The 25,345-nt window shown below is 40.9% G+C and overlaps 1 protein-coding gene across 1 annotated transcript in view; it reads right to left on the bottom strand.

Moving 5' to 3' along the window:
• LOC147002968 (uncharacterized) overlaps window positions 1–25,345 on the bottom strand; it is a 157,629-nt gene that overhangs the window by 3,662 nt on the left and 128,622 nt on the right. The window contains exon 16 of the mRNA XM_085840896.1: window positions 21,849–21,928. Within this exon, the coding sequence (XP_085697022.1) occupies window positions 21,849–21,928 (80 nt within the window). The remainder of the gene's footprint in view (window positions 1–21,848; window positions 21,929–25,345) is intronic.

The raw sequence follows: 25,345 nt of genomic DNA, 5'->3' as shown, positions 1-25,345 counted from the left end.
AACTTATAAAAAAAAAAGGAGGGGCACTTCATACTCATCAAAGTTAAAATCTACCAAGATGAATTCTCAATTCTAAATATCTATGCTCCAAATACAAGGGCAGTCACATTCATTAACGAAACTTTAGTAAAGCTCAAAGCACACATCGCACCTCACACAATAATAGTGGGAGATTTCCACACCCCACTCTCACCAATGGGCAGAAAAGAGAAACAAAACAGAGACACATGGACAATAACAGAAGTTATGAAACAAATGGATTTAACAGAAGGATATACCTTCTTCTCAGCGCTACATGGTACCTCCTCCAAAATGACTATATAATTGGTTTAAAACAGGCCTCCACAGATACAAAAGTATTGAAATTATCCCATGCATCCTATCGGATCACCACGAATTAAGGCTGATATTCAATAACAAAATAAATAATAGAAAGCCAAAATTCACATGGAAACTGAACAACACTCTACTCAATGATTCCTTGGTAAAAGATGAAATAAAGAAATTAAAGACTTTTTAGATTTTTATGAAAATGAAGCCACAACATACCCAAAATTATGGGACAGAATAAAGGCAGTCCTAAGAGGAAAACTCATAGCCCTGAGTGCCTCCAAAAAGAAACTAGAGATAGCATACACTAGCAGCCTGTAGAACACCTAGATGCTCTAAAACTAAAGGAAGCAAATTCACCCAAGAGGAGTAGTAAGCAGGAAATAATCAAACTTAGGGTTGAAATCAACTAAGTGGAAACAAAAAGAACTATTCAAAGAATCAACCAAACCAGGAGCTGGTTCTTTGAGAAAATCAACAAGATAGATAAAACTTTAGCCAGATTAACTAGAGAGCACAAGGACAGTATCCTATTTAACAAAATCAGAAATGAAAAGGGAGATATAACAACAGAACCTGAGGAAAACCAAAACATCATCAGATCCCACTACAAAAGGCTATACTCAACAAAACTGGAAAACCTGGATGAAATGAACAATTTTCAAGACAGATACCAGGTACCAAAGTTAAATCAGGATCAGATTAATGATCTAAACAGTCCCATTTCCCACAAAAGAAATAGAAGCAGTCATTAATAGTCCCCCAACCAAAAAAAAAAAAAAAAAAAAAAAGCCCAGGACCAGATAGGTTCAGTACAGAGTTCTATCAGATCTTCAAAGAAGACCTAATTCCAACACTTCTCAAACTATTCCACAAAATAGAAACAGAAGGTACTCTTCTCAATTCATTCTATGAAGCCACAGTTAGTCTGATAACTAAAGCAAACAAAGATCCAACAAAGAAAGAGAACTTCAGACCAATTTCCCTTATGAATATCAATGTAAAAATGCACAATAAAAACCTTGTAAACCGAATTCAAGAACACATCAAAACGATCATTCATCATAACCACGTCGGCTTCATCCCAGGGATGCAGGGATGATTTAATATATGGAAATCCATCTATGTAATCCACTATATAAAAAAACTAAAAGACAAAAACCACATGATCATCTCGTTAGATGCTGAGAAAGCATTTAACAAAATCCAACACCCATTCATGATAAAAGTCTTGGAAAGATCATGAATTCAAGGCCCATACCTAAATATAATAAAAGCAATACAATGCAAACCAGTAGCCAACACAAACTAAATGGAGAGAAGCTGGAGGCAATCCCACTAAAATCAGGGACTAGACACTTTCTCCCTACCTATTCAATATAGTACTTGAAATCCTAGCCAGAGCAATTAGACAAAAAAAAAAAAAAAAAAAAAAAGCAGACCGAGGGGATACAAATTGAAAAGGGGGAAGTCAAAATATTAGTATTTGCAGATGATATGATAGTATATATAAGTGACACTAAAAATTCCACCAGAGAACTCCTAAACCTGATAAAACACCTTCTATGAAGTAGCTGGATACAAAATTAACTCAAACAAATCAGTGGCCTTTCTCTACACAAAGGATAAACAGACTGAGAAAGAAATTAGGGAAACAACACCCTTTACAATAGTCATAAATAATATAATATATCTTGCTGTGACACTAACAAAGGAAGTTAAAGATATTTATGATAAGAACTTCAAGTCTCTGAAGAAAGAAATTACAGTTCTCCGATGATGGAAAGATCTCTCATGCTCATGGATGTGCAGGAATAATATAGTCAAAATGGCTATCTTGCCAAAAGCAATCTACAGATTCAATGCAGTCCCCATCAAAATTTTAACTCAATTCTTCACTGAGTTAGAAAGAGAAATTAGCAAATTCATCTGGAATAATGAAAAACCTAGGATAGCAAAAACTATTCTCAACAATAAAAGAACCTCTGGTGGAATCACCATGCCTAACTTCAAGCTGTACTACAGAGCAATTGTGATAAAAAAGTAAATGGTACTGGTACAGGGACAGATAGGTAGATCAATGGAGTAGAACTGAAGACACAGAAATGAACCCACACACCTATGGTCACTTGATCTTTGACAAGGGTGCTAAAACCATCCAGTGGAAAAAAGACAGCATTTTCAACAAATGGTGCTGGCACTATAGAAGAATGTGAGTTGATCCAATCTTATCTCTTTATACTAAGCTCAAGTTTAATGGATCGAGGCACTCCACATAAAAGCAGAGACACTGAAATTTATAGAGGAGAATGTGGGGAAAAGCCTAAGATATGGGCACAGGGGGAAAATTCCTGAACAGAACAGCAATGGCTTGTTCAGTAAGATCAAGATTCGTCAAATGGGACCTCATAAAATTGCAAAGCTTCTGCAAGGCAAAAGATACTTTCAATAAGATAAAAAGGCCACCAACATATTGGGAAAGGATTGTTACCAATCCTAAATCTGATATGGGACTAACATCCAATATATACAAAGAGCTCAAGAAGGTGGACTCCAGAAATTCAAATAACCCCATTAAAAAATGGCATACAGAGCTAAACAAAGAATTCCCAACTGAGGATTAATGAAGGGCCTAGAAGCACCTTAAAAAATGTTCAACATCCTTAATCATCAGGGAAATGCAAATCAAAATGACCCTGAGATTCCACCTCACACCAGTCAGAATGGCTAAGATGAAAAAGTCAGGTGACTGCAGATACTGACGAAGATGTGGAGAAAGAGGAACACTCCTCCAGTGGTGGTAAAATTGTAAGCTTGTACAACCATTCTGGAAATCAATCTGGTAGTTCTTCAGAAATTGGACATACATAGTACTACCATAAAATCCAGCAATTCCTCTACTGTGCATATACCCAGAAGATGTTCCAACTGGTTTCAAGGACACATTCTCCACTATGTTCATAGCAGCCTTATTTATAAAAGCCAGAATCTGGAAAGAACCTAGATGTCCCTCAACAGAGGATTGGATGCAGAAAATGTGGTACATTTGTACAATGGAGTACTACTCAGCTGTTAAAAACAATGAATTTATGGAATTCTTGGGCAAATGGATGTATCTGGAGGATAACATCCTGAGTGAGGTAACCCAATCACAAAAGAACTCTCTTGTGGGAAGCTGCAAATGCCATTACAAGATGGCGCTGGCTACCACTGGCTACCACCCATGAATATGGGTAAACAACTAATGTGCGCATGTGCATAAGAGTTTTTTGCTGAGTCACTGCCTGGCCCGAGGCATATTAATGAGGTAATGGTAGCATAACCAATCAGGCATGGACACATCACTCCTAGGCCTATATAAGCTGCGCCATTTCTGGGGCTCAGGGTCTTTTCGCCTCTCTAATCAAGCTTTCCCAATAAACGTGTGCAGAAGGATCCTGTTGTGGCATTGTTCTTGCTGGCAAGTTGGGCACTCACAAGTGGTGCCAAAACACGGAAAAATAAACATCTTCAGGCATGAGCGAAGACCCCCTGTTACACGGAGGATTCAGAACTGCATCACGGGGAAGGAGCAGTTAATGAAGTGTTCCTGCAACACAGACTGTTGAGAAGGATTCAACTGTGTGGATTCAGAACTCTTCAGCTGGGGAACAGGGTAGAGGTAAGTAAGAAGAAATTAATGTGAGTCTCTGAGAGGTATGCTTTCCTACGAAGTAGATCTGGTAATTGTTGCTGGGGTTGTGTTGCTTGCTTTCTTTCTTGCCTTGATATTGTGCCATTGCCTTAATTGCCATCGCCCTGGACACAAGTGTATCTGCTGGGAGTAGCTTGGCAGACACATAAGATTATAAAGCGAGTTTAGATAAACTTGTGGATTGACCTTGAGGCTAAGAACCTCACATAGATAAGTGAGTACCTCAAGGACGCTTTAGTCCAGAACAAGTATAGGTACTGGCCAGTCTATACCGTTAGTGGGGCCAGTGCAAGCTTTGCTCAAAGAATGAGGCTTAAAGATTTCTGAAAGCACAGTGAGAGGGTTCTTAAAAGAAATAGACAGACTCACTCCTTGGTTTGCGCCCACTGGGTGGCTGACACTAACTAGTTGGGAAAAGTTAGGGAGAGATATAGCGAGAGAGGAGGCAGAAGGAAAAGTGAAAGCAGGAACAAGGCCGTTATGGAAGCTGATTAAGGCTTGTATCCAGGACAAGAAATGTGAGCTAGCTGTTAAGGAAGGGCAACGACTTTTACAGGAGCAACAGGAAAGTATGTCAGAAACAGAAAGAAATGAAAAAGAAGGCACACACAGAAAAATAAGTAATAGAAAAGATATAAAAAGAGAAAAGAAAAGAAACTAAAATATAAAGATACAAAAGATAATATAAAATATAAAGATATAAAAGATAACAAGTTTAAGTCAATTTACCCTCCTCTCAAGGACTTTGAGTTATTAGAATTATCTAGTTTGGAAGATTCGAAACTATCAGGAGGGGAGGAGGAAGATTTGGAGGAGGCTGCAGCCAAGTATAAGGAGGAGAGATATGGGCTGGTAGGGAGGAGTACAACAGCTCCCCCACCACCTCTGCCTTATACAGAAAAGAAAACAATTGGCAGTGGCTACTCTTTTTGCACCCATAAAGGGTTGCTTAAAATATGTCAGGCTTTTCCTGTTTTTCAGGATCAAGCTCAACAGCGACATTATGACCCAATATCGCATAAACAAGTGAAAGATTTAGCAGAGTCAGTAAGGACTTATGGAGTTAATGCTCCTTTTACTCAGTCCCAAATTGATAGACTGGCTTACCATGCCATGACTCCTTCTGATTGGATGAATGTGGTGAAGGCATGTCTTACTATGGGACAGTATCTAGACTGGAAGTCTATATGGCATGATCTGTGTTTGAGTCAGGCCCGTGCTAATGCTACTGCAGGGCAACCAGCAAGGAGCTTTGAAATACTTACAGGTCAGGGTATATGGACAAACAATCAACTAGGATACCCAGTGCAGGTCTATGATCAGATCAATCAGGCAGCAGTGAAAGCTTGGAAAGCATTGCCTAATTAAGGAGGGGTATCTGGTAATCTGACAAAAATTATTCAGGGAGCTAATGAGCCATTCTCTGAATTTGTGGCTCACATGATAGAAGCAGCAGGACACATATTTGGTGATTCTGAGGCTGCAATGCCATTAATTGAACAATTAGTTTATGAGCAATGTACCAAGGAATGCAGAAATGCTATCACACCTTGGAAAGGGAAAGGACTACAGGCGTGGGTGAAAGCCTGTAGAGAAATAGGAGGACCGCTTTCAAATGCAGAGCTGGCTGCCGCAGTTTTGATGGCGCAAACAAAAGGAATAACCTGCTATAATTGTGGAAAAACAGGTCATGTGCAAAAGCAGTGTACAATGGATGGAAACAATAGGTTTGAAAAGAAATTACCAGGCATTTGCTCAAAATGTGGGAAAGGAAGACATTGGGTAAATGAATGCAGATCAACCAGATACATAACAGGAAGACCGATACTTCAGTTTAAAGTGCAATGGCCAAAAAACAGAGTGATGGGCCCCCATCCCCAGGGCCCACAAATGTATGGGGCACTCCAGACCACAGTGTCCATGAGGTCACCCAGAGACCGAGGAGAGCCACTCCGGGTTCAGCAGGATTGGACATCTGTGCCACCTCCAGATTAATTCTTACACCACAAATGGGGTGCCAACCTATTCCCTCAGATTTTAGAGGTCCCTTACCAAAGGATACAGTGGGCCTACTGTTGGGAAGGTCCTCTTCTGCCTTGAAAGGATTGGTAATACATCCCGGAGTTATAGACTCAGATTATGAGGGACAAGTTAAGATTATGTGTTCTGCACCCTGAGGTATCATGGCCATTTCTCCTGGAGATCACATTGCAGAGGGGATAAGGGACTTGGTTCTACAGGAACTAATGTGGCCTACATATCTTTAGATTTGGATAATTGTCCCACTTTACAATTACAGATAGAAGGAAAAACCTTTCAAGGTATAATGGATACAGGAGCGGATAAAAGCATTGAATCCAGTAACTGGTAGCCTGCTTCTTGGCCTGTTAATAAATCATCACATAGCTTACAAGGATTAGGATATGAGGCTACCCCAACTATAAGTGCAAAATCCTTACAATGGAAAGATAAAGATGGAAGGACAGGCCTTTTTCAACCTTATGTACTCCCTTTACCTATAAACTTATGGGGAAGAGATGTGTTGTCAGCCATGAATTTTATACTGACTAATGACTACTCTTAGTAAAGCAAGGAGATGATGAAAGGAAAGGGATATATACCTGGACTAGGTCTTGGAAAAAATTTACAAGGTAGAGTTTCTCCAGTTAAAGCCACAGAAAAAGCAGATAGGAAAGGGCTGGGTTTTTTCTAGGGGCTGCTGAGGAGCTTTTGCCCATTCCGTGGCGTACGGAGGACGTGGTGTGGGTGCCTCAGTGGCCTTTACCCTCTGAGAAGTTAAAAGCAGCTAAAGAATTAGTATAAGAACAATTAGACCTGGGGCATGTAGAACCCACGCGATCACCCTGGACTACCCCTATTTTTGTTGTAAAAAAGAAGTTAGGTAAATGGAGATTGTTATATGACCTAAGAGCCATTAATGCACAAATGCAAGTTATGGGTCCTGTACAAAGAGGACTCCCTCTACTCTCAGCTCTACCTAAGAATTGGAGAATTATAGTGGTGGATATTAAGGATTGTTTTTTTTTTTTCATTCCATTAAATGAGAAAGATAAACCTAGATTTGCATTTACCTTGCCTTCTATTAATCATATGGAGCCTGATAAAAGGTATCAATGGCGGGTATTGCCCCAAGGAATGGCAAATAGCCCTACCATATTTCAGCTATATGTAGGACAAGTTTTGCAACCAGTTAGAGATGGTTTCCCCTCCTTAAAAATTTGTCATTATATGGATGATATTGTAATTTGTGGACCTAAAGAAGAAAGTATACAGCAAGCTTATGGCTTGCTTAATGAAACTTTAAAAAATAATGGCTTGATTATTGCACCAGAAAAGGCACAGCAGTCTAATGTTAGTCATTTATTAGGAGCCACTATTACTTCACGATGTGTTTTCCCACAAAAGATTAGTATAAGAAAAGATCATTTAAAGACATTGAATGATTTTCAAAAATTATTAGGAGATATAAATTGGATTAGACCTTATTTAAGGATCCCTACTTCTGAATTAAAACCTTTATTTCAAGTTTTAGAAGGAGAATCACATATTACCTCACTGAGACAATTAACACCCGAGGCTTCTGATGTTCTTAGGAAGGTGGAAACAGCTATCCAAAAGGCACAGTTGAATCGTATAAATGAGCAAGAACCTTTGTGCCTATGCATATTACGAACTATAAATTTGCCAACTGCTGTGTTATGGCAAGATGGTCCTTTAGTATGGATACATCCACATATATCCCCTAATAAGACTGTAGAGCATTATCCCACCATGGTGTCAAATATGGCCCATAAAGGTATAAAAAGTTCAATTACTCACTTTGGAAAAATGCCTGATAGCATAATTAATCCATATACTGCTGCACAAATGCAAATATTGTGTGCTACTATAGATGAATGGGCCATTCTTAGATGTGCTTATTCTGGTTTAATTGATAATCATTATCCTAAGCATCCTTTATTACATTTTATGCTATTGTATACAGTGATTTTTGTGAAGGTGACGGCTAATACCCCTATAAAGGGAGCTATTGATATTTATACAGATGGATCCAAAACAGGAATTGGAAGTTATGTGATTAATGAAAAGGCTGTAAGGTTGCAATTTACACCAGGAGCCCCTCAATTGGTGGAATGTTTGGTGGTTTTTAGAAGTTTTTAAAAGGTTCCTTATGTGTGAGGAGCCGCCCTCACAGTTGCCGTTACAAGATGGTGCTGACATCCGTTGCTCGTAGTAAAGTGTGTGCAGGCGTCAGGGTATCTTTCCATTACCTGAGCCCTGCCTCTCTCGTGGTGTTAACTGGCTGATAGTGGGCAGCCAATCTGGGTGGTGCACGTCTCCAACCATTCTTCGCAGCCTATAAAAGGGAAGGGTTTTTCTGCTCTCTGGGTCTCCTCTCCTGAAGCTGATCATCTATCTCTTGAGATGTATTAAAGCTTTACTGCAGAAGGATCCGAGTGGCCTGCGTGCATTTTCGCTGGCGAGACGGTAGCGCGGGTCATCTGGTGCTGGAAACCTGGGATTAACATCGTCTGCATGGAGTAGAATCCCCAGAGACAGGGTGGGTTCAGAACTGCAGGGAAAAGGTAAGTTCGGAGAGGTATGTCTGATCGTGAACCTCTTATCCTTTTCATTTCGGTCTTAATCTAGATGCACCCTGAGAAGGGGCAGTAGAGGCTCTAGTCTTGGTTGCTGTCCATCGAGGCTGGTGCTGAAATTTTATTTCTGTCCATCAAGGCTGGTGCTGAAATTTTATTCTGTCCGTCGAGGCTGGTGCTGAAATTTTATTCTGTCCATAGAGGCTGGTGCTGAAATTTTATTTCTGTCCATCAAGGCTGGTGCTTCTGTCCATTGAGGCTGGTGCTGAAATTTCATTCTGTCCATCTAGGCTGGTGCTGAAATTTTATTTCTGTCCATCGAGGCTGGTTTTGCTGTCCATCGAGGCTGGTGCTGAAATTTTTATTCTGTCCATCGAGGCTGGTGGTGAAATTCTTATTCTGTCCATCGAGGCTGGTGTTGAAATTTGAGGTGTGGTCAGTCCAATGTAGATAAGCGGCAGCACCGAGGTATCTTGTAAGCCTCCTGTAGATAAGGGAGCAGAGCACCGTGTTTACTTTTGGCTTTGCTTAAGGAGTACCATAAGTTGGGCGTAGATCAGCCGCAGGCACTCACTCTATCATGAGCTCCTTACAGTCAGTGATCACCCTGTTACAGGCAGTGCTAAAGCAACGCAATCTGTAGGTTGCCTCCCGTACGCTGCAGAATTTTGTTAAGGAAGTGGATCGCATTGCTCCCTGGTATGCCCATTCGGGGTCTCTAACTGTAGCCTCATGGAATAAGCTAGGAAGGGACCTTGACCATAAGCATGAAGAGGGAGACTTATGCCTGGGCACCAAGGCAATTTGGAAGCTGATAAAAAACTGTCTAGAGGATGAAATCTGCCGACCCGCCATTGTGGAGGGACAGGGAACACGAGAAGAGGTTCAGGACAGTATGTCAGAAACCGAACAGAGTGAGAGAATAGGAGCTCGAAAAAAGAAAGACATATCTAAGAAAAAAGGACCTCCCCGGGATACAGAAGGAAGGGGAGAGAGAAAGAAGGGCAGTGAAACTGAGCCCTCTACTAAGAAAAAGCCTTATACTAATTTTTATCCTATCCATGACTTGGAGGCCTTAGAGATTGATAGTTCAGGGTCCGAAGATCTAGACCCCAGTGAGGAGGCTGAATTAGAGGAGGAGGCAGCAAAATATAAAGAACGAAGATATAACCCTGATCGATGGTCGCAATCAGGAAGTAATGAAAAGGGTAGCATACCAGCTACTGTGCCCACAGCACCACCGCTTTATGAATTACGGTATAGTGCTAACTCTTTTTTTCCTCAGGAAGAGTTAAAAAAGATACAGATGGCATTTCCAGTCTTTGATACTGGGGAGGTGGGGCGTATGCATGCCCCAGTGGACTATAAACAACTTAAAGAACTTGCTGAATCTGTCCATAATTGTCAGTGCCAATTTTACTCTGGTTCAGGTTGAGAGATTCGCCAATATGGCCATGACCCCGTCAGATTGGCAAATGATAGCAAAGGCTACACTCCCTAATATGGGACAATATATGGAATGGAAAGCTCTATGGTATGATGCGGCCCAAAATCAGGCCATGGTCAATACCAATGAATACTCAGTTCAGACCACTAATATTATGAAGAAGATGGGTACACAAAGGGAAAGGGATTGGGAAGCAAAGAACAAGGTAGACTTGAGCCCGTCTCCCACAACAGTAACCCAGGTACACGGGGCTTGGGTTTTTCCTAGGGGCCGTTTGGGTTACAAGACCCATCCCCTGGGTAACAGAGAAACCCGTGTGGGTCTCCCAATGGCTGCTATCCTCTGAAAAATTGGAGTCAGTCAACAAGCTCGTTACAGAACAGGTGCATCTTGGACATTTGGAACCTTCCATGTCCCTGTGGAATACTCCAATTTTTGCCATAAAAAAGAAATCAGGCAAATGGAGGTTACTTCATGACCTTCGAGCAATTAATGCACAAATGAACCTTTTCAGCTCAATCCAGCGGGGTGTACCTCTGTTATCTGCCCTGCCTAAGCAATGGAAAATTGTCATTTTAGACATTAAAGACTGTTTCTTTTCCATCCCTTTGTGTCACCAAGATCGACCAAGATTTGCTTTTACAATTCCAGCCCTTAATCATATGGAGCCAGATAAGAGGTTGCAGGGGAAAGTCCTCCCTCAGGGCATGGCAAATAGCCCCACTATGTGCCAGCTTTTTGTACAGGCAGCATTAGAACCTGTGAGACAATATTTTTCCCTCCTTACTGTTATTACATTATATGGATGATATTCTTTTGTGCCATAAAGATATGATGCTTTTACAAAAATCCTATTCATTTTTGATAAAAATGTTAGCCCAATGGGGACTGCAGATAGCTGCAGAAAAGGTTCAGATTTAGGAAGTGGGCTCCTTTCTGGGAACCATTATTTTCCCAGATAAGATACTTCCTCAAAAATTGGAAATTCGCCGAGATCATTTACATACTCTTAATGAATTTCAAAAGTTATTGGGGGGGTATAAATTGGCTTAGGCCTTTTTTAAAGATTTCCTCTGCCGAGCTTAAACCTTTATTTGATATTTTAAAGGGGGATTCACATATCTCCTCCCCCAGAGCCCTTACTCCTGCGGCTAATAAAGCCTTGCAAGTAGTAGAGAATGCCTTACAAAATGCCCAGTTATGGCATATTGAGGAATCACAACCTTTTGATTTGTGTGTCTTTAAGACAGCTCAGTTACCAACTGCTGTATTGTGGCAAGATGGACCATTATTATGGATCCATCCCAATGCTTCTCCAGCAAGAGTAATCGATTGGTATCCTAACGCTGTTGCGCAACTTGCGCTTTGTGGCTTAAAAGCAGCAGTCACTCATTTTGGACGAGATCCTAAATTGCTAATTGTTCCCTATACTGCCACACAAGTTCAGGTCCTTGTGGCTACATCTGATGACTGGGCAGTATTAGTCACCTCCTTTTCAGGACAAATTGACAATCATTATCCTAGACATCCAATTTTACAATTTGCCCTGAATCAGGCCATAGTGTTTCCACAGGTGACAACAAAAAATCCGCTTCCAGAAGGAATCATAGTGTATACAGATGGGTCAAAAACTGGTGTAGGTGCTTATGTGACCAATAACAAAATAGTGTCTAAACAATATAATGAAACTTCACCTCAGATTGTGGAGTGTTTGGTGGTTTTGGAGGTCCTTAAGGCCTTCCCGGGACTGCTTAACATTGTGCCAGATTCCTCCTATGTGGTCAATGCAGTTAACCTTCTAGAGGCTACTGGGGTAATAAAATCATTCAGTAAAGTCGCTGATATTTTTCAAAAAATACAGACTGTTTTATTACATAGGAGATTTCCTGTTTATATCACCCATGTCAGAGCATATTCGGGTCTCCCTGGGCCCATATCCAGAAGCAATGATCTCGCAGACCGAGCCACCAGGGTTGTGGCTGCTGTCCTTTCATCTCAAGTGGATGCTGCAAGAAATTTTCACAAACAATTCCATGTGATGGCTGAAACCTTGTGCCGTCGCTTTGCATTGACCAGAAAAGAGGCTAGGGAAATAGTTACTCAGTGTCAAAACTGTTGCCAGTTCTTGCCAGTGCCACATGTGGGGGTTAACCCACGGGGGATTCAACCACTACAAGTCTGGCAGATGGATGTAACACACATTTCCTCCTTTAGGAGGCTTCAATACCTGCATGTTTCTGTGGATACTTGTTCTGGTATCATTTTTGCCTCGCCTCTTATGGGGGGAAAAGGCCTCACATGTAATTCAACATTGCCTTGAAGCTTGGAGTGCTTGGGGACAACCCAAAATTCCTAAAACAGATAATGGACTGGCCTACACCTCTCAAAAATTTCGACAGTTCTGTTGCCAGATGAATGTAACTCATTTAACTGGTTTGCCATACATCCCTCAGGGACAAGGCATTGTGGAACATGCCCACCACACTCTTAAATCTTAACCTAATCAAACAGAAAGGGGGAGTCGACGAGGCTCTGCCCTTAACACCGAGAGTGGCCGTCTCTATGGCACTCTTTACTCTTAATTTTTTGAATCTTGATGAACAAGGCCGCACTGAGGCTGATCATCACTGTTCAGAACCAAACAGACCTACAGAAATGATCAAATGGAAAGATGTCTTAACCAGAAAATGGAGAGGCCCAGATCCTATTTTAATAAGATCCAGGGGAGTTATTTGTGTTTTTCCACAGGAAGAAGACAATCCTCTTTGGGTTCCAGAATGCCTCACCCGAAGGATCTCACCTTCAGAAGATGTGGACAAAAGAGGGAACACTGAAACAATGATGGATACTGACCCTTCTACTGGAGATCCTGGTTGCGTTGGGGTATTATGTCCACCGTTCCCCTGCCCATGCCTGTCATGCACAGTGCACAAGTGTTTCATGCACAGTGCACAAGTGTTTCCATGTTTCTTTACTACTGAATAGGGAGCTGGGACTTGCCTTTTTACCGTTAGATGGACAAATTCAGGCTCTGATGGAAAATAGAACTTTTCCCTCAAAGGAAGCCTGTGCTTTGTGATGATCTCTGACTTGAAAGACCAAAGCCAGTGTATATCCTTATATAGTGTTTGGCCCCCTTTCTGTGGGTGGTAAGTAAAAAAAAAGTTTAAATAGTAATCAATTAGAGTTAGATTACTTGCTTAATGAATGTTTCTATGCCCTGTGTTAGGATGCTACTAAGTATCCCTTTGCTTTGGTTACTCGCATGCCTAAATTTATTCCAGTTCCTGTGGAAGCCCCAAGCAGTTTAATCTTATTTAAAGAACAGAGAGATTTTAGAATCTCTGCTATTATAGTTGGCTTGGTAGCAACAGCAGCAATAGCTGCCTCTATCACTGCTTTGGCCCTTGCCTCGTCTGCTACGGTTCAGACAATGCAAACCATCAATGACCTTTCAGCAAGAGTGACATCGGCTCTGGACAGGCAGGCCACGGCCAACTCCCAGATATAGGGAGGCCTCATGTTGGTAAACCAACAGATCGTTCTGGTCCAAGAGCAGGTGGATGTCCTGTGGCAAATGGCTCAGCTGGGTTGCGAACATAAGCTGCCTGGCCTCTGTATCACCTCAGTACAATTTGAGAATTTTACAAGAGCAACTAACCTGTCAAAGGCTTTGTCTCGTTATTTGTTACAGAATTGGACCATAGAGGGAACTGAGGATCGCCATCTTACAAGTCAATTCGACACGTCTTGACCTGTCATTGATGGAAGGATTTTCTACCTGAATTTCTTCAGCATTCTCCTACTTCAAGGAATGGGTGGGGGTGGGTTTGTTTGGAGTGGTGGTGTGCGGTGGAGTACCGCTCCTACTATGGATGATCTGCAAACATAAAGCCCAAAAAAGGAGGGACAGGATGGTAGTAACCCAGACGCTTGTTGCTTTGGAGCATGGTGCCTCCCCCGATATATGATTATCGATGCTTAAGCAATAGGTCGCTGGCCTCTCAGCTCTTGCACCCCACGAGGCTAGTCTCATTGCATGGGATAGAGTGAGTGTGCTTCAGCAGCCCGGGAGAGTTATACGGCTAAGCACTGCAGTAGAAAGTCCCTGTGGCATAAGATGAGCCTATTCTAGGGAGACATGTCATCTTGTATGAAGGTTGAGTGTCCAAGTGTCCTTCCCCCAGGAAAAATGACACGGGGAGTGGACCAAGACCCCTCCGGGTGATGGGCCTGGGAGGAGGTTTTGTGTAAAGCCCCTATGCTTGCACACTGGGGATTTGACCTCTGTCTCCACTCTCAGTACTGGGTGGCCTGTTGCTTCTAAAATAAAAAAAAGGGGGGAGATGTGAGGAGCTGCCCTCACAGTCGCCATTACAAAATGGCGCTGACATCTGTTGCTCGTAGTAAAGTGTGTGCAGGTGTCAGGGTATCTTTCCATTACCTGAGCCCTGCTTCTCTCGTGGTGTTAGCTGGCTGATAGTGGGCAGCCAATCCGGGTGGTGCACGTCTCCAACCATTCTTCGCAGCCTATAAAAGGGAAGGGTTTTCTGCTCTCTGGGTCTCCTCTCCTGAAGCTGATCATCTATCTCTCGAGATGTATTAAAGCTTTACTGCAGAAGGATCTGAGTGGCCTGCATGCGTTTTCGCTGGCGAGATGGTAGCACGGGTCACTTATGCCCATAAATATTATCTCTGATTCTGTTTATGTAGTTAATGCTGTATTAGCATTAGAGACTGCCAGAAATTTTAAGCAGTCTAGTCCAGTATCTGAAATTTTGATGAAAATACAAGATTGTATTTTGATGCGTGAGCATCCATTTCATATTCAACATATTAGAGCACATACATCTTTACCTGGACCTATGGTTAAGGGAAATGCAATTGCTGATTCAGCCACCAGAGATATGGTTTTCCTATCACAAAGTTCTATAGAAGGTGCTAAAAATATTCATCAACTTTATCATGCCCCTGCTTCTACACTGCAACAGAAGTTTAAACTCACATGAACAGAAGCTCGAGACATTGTTCTACAATGTGGTAAATGTGTAGAATTTATTAATGCACCTTCCGTGGGCGTTAATCTTCGAGGATTGTGACCCCTAGATGTTTGGCAGATGTATGTGATGCATATCCCAGCTTTTGGTAAATTACAATATGTACATGTGTCCATCGATACCAGTTCTGGTGTCCTAGATGCCTCTCCCTTGACAGGGGAAAAAGCAGTCCATGTCATATCTCACTGCTTAGAGTCTTGGGCTGCATGGGGCAAGCCCCTAGTGCTGAAGACAGATAATGGTCCTGAATATACTTCTTCAAAATTTAGGCAAACAAATGCAAGTGAAACATATTACTGGATTGCCCTATAATCCACAGGGCCAAGGCATCACTGAAAGAGCTCATCGTACTTTGAAACAATATTTGCAAAAACAAAGAGGGGGAATAGAGGCTATGACGTCAAAGATGGCTCTATCCCTTGCAATATTTACTCTTAATTTCTTAAAATTGGATGACGCTGGGAGATCACCAGCTGAAAGGCACGGACAATGGCCTCAACCGCCTAATGAAATGGACAAATGGAAAAATGTCCTTGATAATAAATGGTATGGCCCGGATCCCATATTAATCAGATCCAGGGGAGCTATTTGTGTTTTTCCACAGGGTGAAGATAATCCACTTTGGGTTCCGACGCGACTGACAAGGACTGTTAAAGAACAAGATGAATCCCAAGATGATCCTGTTATTCTTACTCCTGATGATTGAGACTGGGATAAGTATACCTTTGTGAGCCATAGTGAGATCATGGCCAGTACCTTTACCAGTACATTCCAATTCTTCTACCTTGCCTTTGTTTTTTTTTGCAATGGAATGTATTTTGGATGTGCCTTGTGCACGACAAACTCCTCAAGAGCCACGGGTGTATAATAGTTCCATTTAAATTATACACTATGCTTTGTGCATAATGTGGATAAACCTTTTACACCCTGTATATTTTTAAAGAAAAAGATCATCTCTAATTGGGCAGATCCTATTTACCAAAATAAAGTGAGCTCAGGAGTGTTATTTAATGCTTTAACGCAAATTGCTCAAGGAACACAGTCAGGCTCAGATGATGTTGGACATATGTAACTTCACCTATAAACATCACCACTATCATGATAAAGGGAAATATGACTATTCCCAAAAGATCACGATGGCCTGTTGGCAATGCTACTGCTATATGCAGCATGCCTTGGTGTCATCCGGACCTCGCATTTCCTATAGTTTTTTCACCTTTTCAATCAAATGTTTTTCCTCAGAAAGAAGTAGCAAAGGATTTTGTTTTGTCACCACCATTAGATTTTGCTGTAATGAATGATAAAGGAGATGCTACAGGAAAAGAAAATATTTGGCTATATTACCAATGGATTTTAAGTAATGAGGCAGGTGCTAGTACCAGTTTGTCAGCCTTTGCACTGCTGACTGGAACCTTTCATGAGATATTAAATGTTTCTGCCACATTTTCCAATATTTCTACTCATTTGGATAATGTGACATCTAATAGAGTTATCAGAAATATGATTACTTCTTCAGTAGAAGTCTGTGTCAATCCTCTATTTTTCTTTATATTGGCTGAATTTCAAAATAATACAGAATGGTTAGACTGTACAAATGTCACTTGCTTTTTGACACAATGCTGGAATGGAACTAATTTCGTAGCCTTAGTGGTACATTTACCAACCTTTGTCCCTGTGCCTGTTGAGGCAGATCCAGAGAATTTCCTAATCATGAGTCTTGTTCGGCGGAAGAGAGATTTTGGAATCACAGCCACCATTGTTACTGCCATTGCAGTGTCCGCAGCATCCGCGGTTACCGCAGGAATTGCTATGGCCTATCAAGTCAATACTGCTGATACCATAAGTCAGATAACAGAAAAAAACGTCTGAGGCATTGCTTACCCTGCAAAGGGTGGATTCTCATATCGCCTCAGGACTAATGTTAGTGAATCAAAGAGTAGATATTTTACAACATAACATGGAACAGATGATGGATGTCATACAAATGAGTTGTGTGGCATCAACTCCGCATATGTGCATTACTCCCGTTAATTATATTAACAATTCTTTCATTAAAAGTACAGATTTATCGAATTATCTGAAGGGGAACTGGTCGCAGGAGCTGGAAAGGTTGCAGACGAAGCTGCAGATACAGATCCTGAACCTTAATGGAACTGGAGTGGAACCAGTGACCCTTGGAGACTTCACCTCTTGGCTTACCTCTGCATTTTCTTACTTTAAGGAATGGGTGGGAGTGATTTTGTTTTGTGCTGCCATATGCTATGGACCGGTGTTCATGCTTTGGTTGGTTTGCAAATTCAGAACTCAACAAAAATGTGACAAGGTGATTATATCTCAGGCACTTTTAGCCGTTGAAAATGGCACCTCCCCTGAAGTTTGGTTATCTATGCTCAAGAATTAGTTGCCATCTGAGTCCTCTGCTCTTGCACCCCACAAATTTATGGATCCATTGTACTGGGATGAGAGAGTCTCAACGATCATTGATCAGTCCTTGCACATCGCTGAGGTTTCCTCATTGCACACAATAGGGTGATCATGAATTCTCTGCTAATTCATTCCTTAAAAAACTTGGCTGGCCTCTTTTGTAGAGTTTGCCCTAGGTCATTTAGCAATTACTGTCACACAGCATCGCGGTATCCAAAGACGGGCAACTTTCCTCATGCACAGACCAACCTAAGACATGGGTCCTGGTGGCGATAGGGTTACCCTATGATGAGTAAGGCTGTAACATAGAGGAACGACCTAAAACAGGAGCTGTGGTGGATGGACATAATTGCATAGGCCTAGTCCAGCATCATTTTATTAAAATAAAAAGGGGGAGATGTGGGAAGCTGCAAACGCCATTACAAGGTGGAGCTGGCTACCACTGGCCACCACCCATGAATATGGGTAAACAACCAATGTGTGCATGTGCATAAGAGTTTTTTGCAGAGTCACTGCCAGGCCCGAGGCATATTAATGAGGTAATGGTAGTATAACCAATCAGGTATGGACATGTCACTCCTAGGCCTATATAAGCAGCATCATTTCTGGGGCTCGAGGTCTTTTCGCCTCTGTAATCAAGCTCTCCCAATAAACGTGTGCAGAAGGATCCTGTTGAGGCGTCGTTCTTGCTGGCAAGTTGGGCGCGCACACTCTCTTGATATGCAATCACCGATAAGTGGATATTAGCCCAGAAACTTAGAATACCCAAGATCCAAATAGCAAAACTCAAGAAAATCAAGAAGAAGGAAGACCAATGCGTGGTCTTCATTCCTCCTTAGAATAGGGAACAAAATACCCGTGGAAGGAGACCTAGAAATAAACCCACACGTTTAAGCAAATTTGAGTTTTTGACTAATAAACCAAAGTCATAAAATGGAAAAGGGAGAGCATCAACAAACGATGCTGTTTTATCTGGATGTTTACATGTAGAATGAAAATAAATCCATATTTATAATCCTGATTGGAGCTCAAGTCCATGTGGATCAGCGACCTTGACAATAAAACTGAATACACTAAATCTAGCAGAAGAAAAATTATAGAACAGTTTTGTACAAACTGGTATAGGAGACAACTTTCTGAATAGAACAACATCATCTCAGGCACTAAAATCATCTAATAAATATCACCTCATGAAACTGAAAATTGAGCCCTTCCCTCAGCCCTGAGCAGGCTAATCAGACCTTTTTCCCACAGTGGTTCTTTCACCTACCTCTCTGGAGTCTTCCACCCTAGGTGGAAGTCCTGCCTTGCCCACCTGCAATTTCCTGCAGAAGGAGACTACCCACTAAGCTGCTGAGCTTGTTTTGCAACAGAATCCAGCTGAAACAAAGGATGGGTCTTTGGGTTTCCCCTATATAAATGCAGAGCTGAAAATTAAACTTTGAGTCTTGATCAAACAACCTTTGTCTTGACTTCATTCTTGTCTCACCTGCCCATCCTATTTCATTCCCAGCCTTCCTCTCAGGTGTACCAAGTTCTTCATGGCTGACGGACAGCTACAGAAAATTTTCTTGGTGGCAAATGAAACTATCAATCGGATAACATGGTAGCCTATAGGATGGGGAAGTATCTTCAACAGCCCTACATCTCACAGATTACTGATACCTAAAATATATAAAGAACTTGTGAAATTAGACATGAACAGACCAAGTAACCCAATTAAAAATGGATACTGAGCCAGTTCATGGTATCTCTCATAACCAAGAAACATTTAAGGAAGCTTTTAATGTCCTAAGTCATTAGGGAAATGCAAATTAAAATGACTCTGAGTCGGGCGTGGTGGCACACACCTTTAGTACCAGCACTTGAGAGGCAGAGGCAGGCAGATCTTGGAGTTTGTGGCCAATCTGGTCTACAGAGTGAGTTCCAGGACAGCCAGGGCTACACAGAGAAACCCTGTAAATTAAAACAAACAAAAAAAGACTCTGAGAGTCCATCTTATAGCATGTAGAGTGGGTAAGGTCAAATCTCAAGTGATAACACACAAGCATGGGGAAAACTACATTGTAGGTGGAAGTGCAAACTTGTACAATCACTTTGGTAGTCAATCTGGCACTTTCTCAGAAAATTGGAAATAGTTTTACCTCAAAACCCAGATATAGCACTTTTTAGTATATATCCAAGAGGTGTTCTACCATACCACAAGGGCACTTGCTTATCTATGTTCAAAGAAGCTTTATTTGTAAAAGTCAGAAACTAGAAAGAACCCAGATGTCTCTCAAATGAAACCTAAAGAAATTAGGATACTACTCAGCTATTAAAAAGCAGAGGCTATTAAAAATTTATGATTTTAAAATCATAAAATTTGTAGGCAAATGGATGGAACTAGAAAATATCATCCTGAGTAAGGTAACCAAGAGCAATAAGGATATGCATGGGTTTTACTCACTTGTAAGTGGATATTGGTCACAAAGAACAGGATAACCATACTACCAATCCAGATACACAAAGAATCAAACAAGAAGCAATGCCCAAACAAGGATGCTTGAATCTCTTTTAGAAGGGAGAATAAAATAGGCATTTGAATGGGTGGAGAGAAGGAAATGAGTGATAGAGAAAATGGAAAGGGGAATAGGGCAGGGGATCAGGTATGGGGAGAACAGAGGGTCAGGGGTGAGAGGGCTAGGAGAGTAAAGTGCAGTTGGTGAGGGTGCTTCTTTGGGACAAAGGAGTGGCTCAGGACAGAGAAGGTTACTGGAAGGAAATGGGTATGACTCTAGCTGAGAATCCTAGCAGAAGGGGAAATGGAACTTGAAGTGGAGCCAGGTAGAACTTCTAGTGGAGGGAGGAAGACATTAACCCACCCACCAAACCTTCAACCCAAAATTTTCCCTGACTACAAGATGTGCAGAAATTAAAATTTAGCAGGGATTGAGAAAATGACCACCTAATGACCGGCCCAAATTTGAGACCCAGCCCAATGAAGAGAGCAAATCTTTAACACTTTTAATGATACTCAGCTATGCTTGCAAACAGGAGCTTAGAATAACTATCATCCAAGAGTCTTCATCTCAAAGCTGATAGAAACAGATGCATAGACCCACAGCCAAACATTAGGAATTTAGGGAGTCTTGTGGAAGAGTTGGCAGGATTGAGGAAGCCATAGGAGTCAAGGATACAAGAAGACCACTTACAGAGCCAACTAAACTGGGCCCATGAAGGCTCACAGAGATGGAACCACCAACTAAAGAATAAGCCTGGACTGGACTTAAGTGCAAAACAAATATTTAGGAGCTGTGCAGCTTTGCCTTCATGTCCCCAACAACTAGAGTGGGAGCTTTCTCCAACTTGGACTCTGTTGCTCTAGATGGGCTGCCTTGTCTGCCCTCAATGAGAAAGAATGCACTTATCCCTGATGTGCCAGGATAGGATAGTACTCACAGGGTAGGCTTTCTCAGAAAAGGGGAGCTGGAAATTAGAGAAGGTTGGGACTGGAAGGAGAGGAGGAAGTGGGCTGTGAATGAAATGTAAAGTGAAAAAGTTAATAAATAAGTTAATTAATGAAGAAAATCTATAAAGGAACCTATGGTATTAGAAATTGAGCAAAATATAATTAGAGGGTCAGTAGAACACAGGTGGCAAAAAATAACAACAGGAGACTACTCTGAACTGATGACTTAAATGGCTAAGACGGGGGGAGATAGTGAGACCAAGGAATAAGGTTTATGTAAAAACAAACTGATACTGTATAAGGCCTCGTGGAAACTCCTAGTTTGTAAACAAATTTAAAACACGAAAAGAGTTTGTTCAGAGGTACCTGGAATGTGTTGCATTCACTCAGAAGTCATCAGTTTTTAAATGAAACACAAAGAACCAGGGACAGAATACCCCTTATGTGTTATTATTCAAGGATTCCATGCCACCCCAAAGAACACAGGCTATTGCTATGGATTCTGCTTGGTTATCATAACTAAATGGTAAGATCTTGCTGAAGACACATATTCACACATGGTCAACCCTAACTGGAATCAAATGTGCTACAAATAATTAAGTTCTTTTAAGAGAACACTAAGCCCAGCAAAAGAATGAGTACCAGAATGAGTTGGAGGGAGTCAGTGTTAATATGAAAATTTCAAATAATTAATAAAATTATTATTTAAAAGCATTTACATTTGATGTATTAATTTTAAACAATATAAAATTTAACCGTACTTTGTCTAAAAAAATATTGTGGAAACAATATAAAGTGTGTGATTTTAATTTCAATATTTACTTACAAATGGCCTCTTGCTTGTTCTAACACTCTTTTGTTCCTTTTCTTCTTCTGAGATCTGATTTTTGTCTTCTATGATTGATTCTGTTGGCAAGTGCACACATTTCACTAAGCTAACTACAATGACTATATAAAATAAAGGTCTGCATATTGCAATGAATACAGATTAGGTATGATAAAATATTTATTTCATCTTTCCCAAATAATACTTTGAATTAAGTTAAAATATTGTGGAAATATTTTCTTCTTATAAAAGTTGTTCCAATTGGATTTCTTTCTGTCACTTTGTCACATGCTACATGACAGAATGTTCTATATATTCCAATATGTAGAAGACAAACATATGTTGCCTTGCCTGTGCAAAGGTAATAAATGGGCTCATCATGCAGTCTTCAGTAGGACTCAGGTTATGCAAATCTATTATGTAATTTCAATATGCTTAGACATCCATGTTTACAACTGCAGTACAAGGAGACCATTCTACATGTGTTTGGAGGCTGAACATTGTAAACAGGAATAAGCTAGGGAAACAGTTTAATAGAAGGTAAGAATAGAGAGCGATAGTTTTATGGGCCTGAATTAAGGAGTTTTCAGAAATATGGAATATGTAAAATTATTAGAGCCTTGTGTCCAGTGCAGAAATATTAATAACAATAGGTTTATACTTTTTAACCTGTGTGGAATTGGGCTCTCATTATCCCTTGATGTAAGATGTGCATCACTAACATAAACTTTTTGGTTGTTTGTGTTACATTGATGTTTTCTGTTACATAATTTCCTATGATGAAAGAGCACATTTGGGTGATTTAAGTTTTTTTTTAGTCACACTAAGTGAGGTAACCCAATCACAAAAGAACACATGTGATATGCACTCACTGATAAGAGGATATTAACCCAGAAACTCAGAATACCCAAGATAACATTTTCAAAACACATGAAACTCAAGAAGGAAGACCAAAGTCTTAGAAGGGGGAAGAAAATACCCGTGGAATGAGTTACAGAGACAAAGTTCAGAACAGAGACTGAAGGAATGACCATCCAGAAACTATCCCACCTGGGGATCCAACCATAAACAACCACCAAACTCAGACACTATTGCAGATGCCAACAAGTGCTTGCTGCCAGGAGACTCATATAGCTGTCTCCTGAGAGGCTCTGACAGTGCCTGAACAATACAGAAGTGGATGCTCACAGTCATCCATTAAATGGAGCACAGGGTCCCCAATGAAGGAGCTGGAGAAAGCACCCAAGGAGCTGAAGGGGTTTGCAGCCCCCTAGGAGGAAAACCAATATGAACTAACCAGTATTCCCATAGCTCTCTAGGACTAAACTACGAATCAAAGAAAACAAAGGGAGAGACACATGGCTCTAACTGCATATGTAGCTGAGGATGGCTTAGTTGGTCATCAATGGGAGGCGAGGCCCTTGGTCCTGTGAAGGTTCTATGCCCCAATATAGTGAAATGCCTGGGCCAGGAAGCAGGAGTGGGTGGGTTGGTGAGCAGGGGGAGGGTTGAGGGGATAGGGGATTTTCAGAGGGGAAACTAGAAAAGGGGATAGCATTTGAAATGTAAATAAAGAAAATATCTAATTAAAAAAGAAAAGATGTCAGGGAAATGCAAATAAAAAATACCTTGAGATTCCACCTCACACCAGTCAGAATGGCTAAGATAAAAAATTCAGGTGACAGCAGATGCTGACAAGGATGTGGAGAAAGAGGAACACTCCTCCATTGGTGGTGGGATTGCAAGCTTATACAACCACTCTGCAAATCAGTCTTGCAGTTCTTTAGAAAATTGGACATAGTACTACCAGAAGATCCAGCAATACCTCTCCTGGGCTTATACCCAGAAGATGTTCCAACTGGTAAAAAGGACACAGGTTCCACTATGTTCATAGCAGCCTTATTTATAATAGCCAGAAGCTGGAAAGAACCTAGATGTCCCTCAACAGAGGAATGGATACAGAAAATGTGATACATTTACACAATGGAGTACTACTCAGCTATTAAAAACAATGAATTTATAGAATTCTTGGGCAAATGGATGTATTTGGAGGATATCATCCTTAGTGAGGTGACCCAATCACAAAAGAACTCACATGATATGTACTCACTGATAAGTGGATATTAGCCCAGAAACTTAGAATACCCAAGATACAATTTGCAAAACACAATAAAATCAAGAAGAAGAAAGACCAACGTGTGGATACTTCATCCCCCCTTAGAATAGGGAACAAAATACCCATGAAAGGAGTTACAGAGACAAAGTTTAGAGCTAAGATGAAAGGATGGACTATCCAGAGACTATCCCATGCAGGGATCCATCCCATAATCAGGCAGACCCTATTGCATATGCCAGTAAGACTTTGCTGAAAGGACCCTGATATAGTGTATCGTGTGAGGCTATGCCAGTTCCTAGCAAATACAGAAGTGGATGCTCACAGTCATCTATTTGATGGAACACGGGGCCCCCAATGGAGGAGCTAGAGAAAGTACTCAAGGAGCTGAAGGGGTCTGCAATCCTATAGGTGGAACAACAATATGAACTAAATAGTACCCCCAGAGCTCATGTCTTTAAGTGCATATATAGTAGAAGATGGTCTAATAGACCATCATTGGGAAGAGAGGCCCCTAGGTCTTGTAAACTTGATATGCCCCAGTACAGGGAAATGCCAGGGCCAAGAAGTGGGTGTGGGTGCGTAGGGGAGCAGGGTGGGTGGAGTGTATAGGGAACTTCCGGGATAGCATTTGAAATGTAAATAAAGAAAATATCTATTAAATAAAATTTAAAAAAACGAACAATATTTCTTGTAACTCCAAGGCACATCACAAGACAGTACCATATACTGGGATGATTAGGTCACTGGTATACCATGTGTTTTAACATTCTGAGAGCCTGGGAAAATCCCTAAACAAAACCATTATCAATAATAAGAAAAAGTAACAGAATTAAAACAAAAGGGTAAGCATTTACAAAAAATAATGTGAGCATATAAATTGTATGGATCTGTGACTACATTTAGAGCTTGCAAGATCTGTTCTAGAGGAATTTAGGTAATGATCTTTAAAGTATTTGGATTGTGCAAGATAAGAACAAAAACCATGTATTAATATTATACTGTAGAACTTTTAGTTATAGAACTGAATCCATAACAGATAAAGGGCACTGAACTCACTTATCAGAACACACACAGATGCAGAAAACAGACTGAAGGTTCTAGCACACATTACTCCTTAATTTATCCTGACACTCACTTTTGTAACAATAAAATAAGTTTATTTAAAACAATCCTATCTTTATATTTGTACTTATCTAAGATATTGCTAAAGATAATGCAGATTGCATAGGGACATCTAAGAGTTGAAGGAGGGAGGACTTGTTCATTGACTATTTACATCTTACCTGCTGTTCAGATTTTCCCATGTATATATTATTTCCAGTTGACTTATCCTTTTGCTTACTACATATTTGATTAGTAATCTTTGTCTACTTATAAGAGA

This window comes from Mus caroli, unplaced genomic scaffold (genome assembly GCF_978045245.1).
Source record: "Mus caroli unplaced genomic scaffold, Mus_caroli_1 scaffold_8, whole genome shotgun sequence".
NCBI lineage: Eukaryota > Metazoa > Chordata > Mammalia > Rodentia > Muridae > Mus > Mus caroli.
Note: the sequence above shows the minus strand (reverse complement) of the source record. Positions and strands in the feature narration are given on the sequence as shown.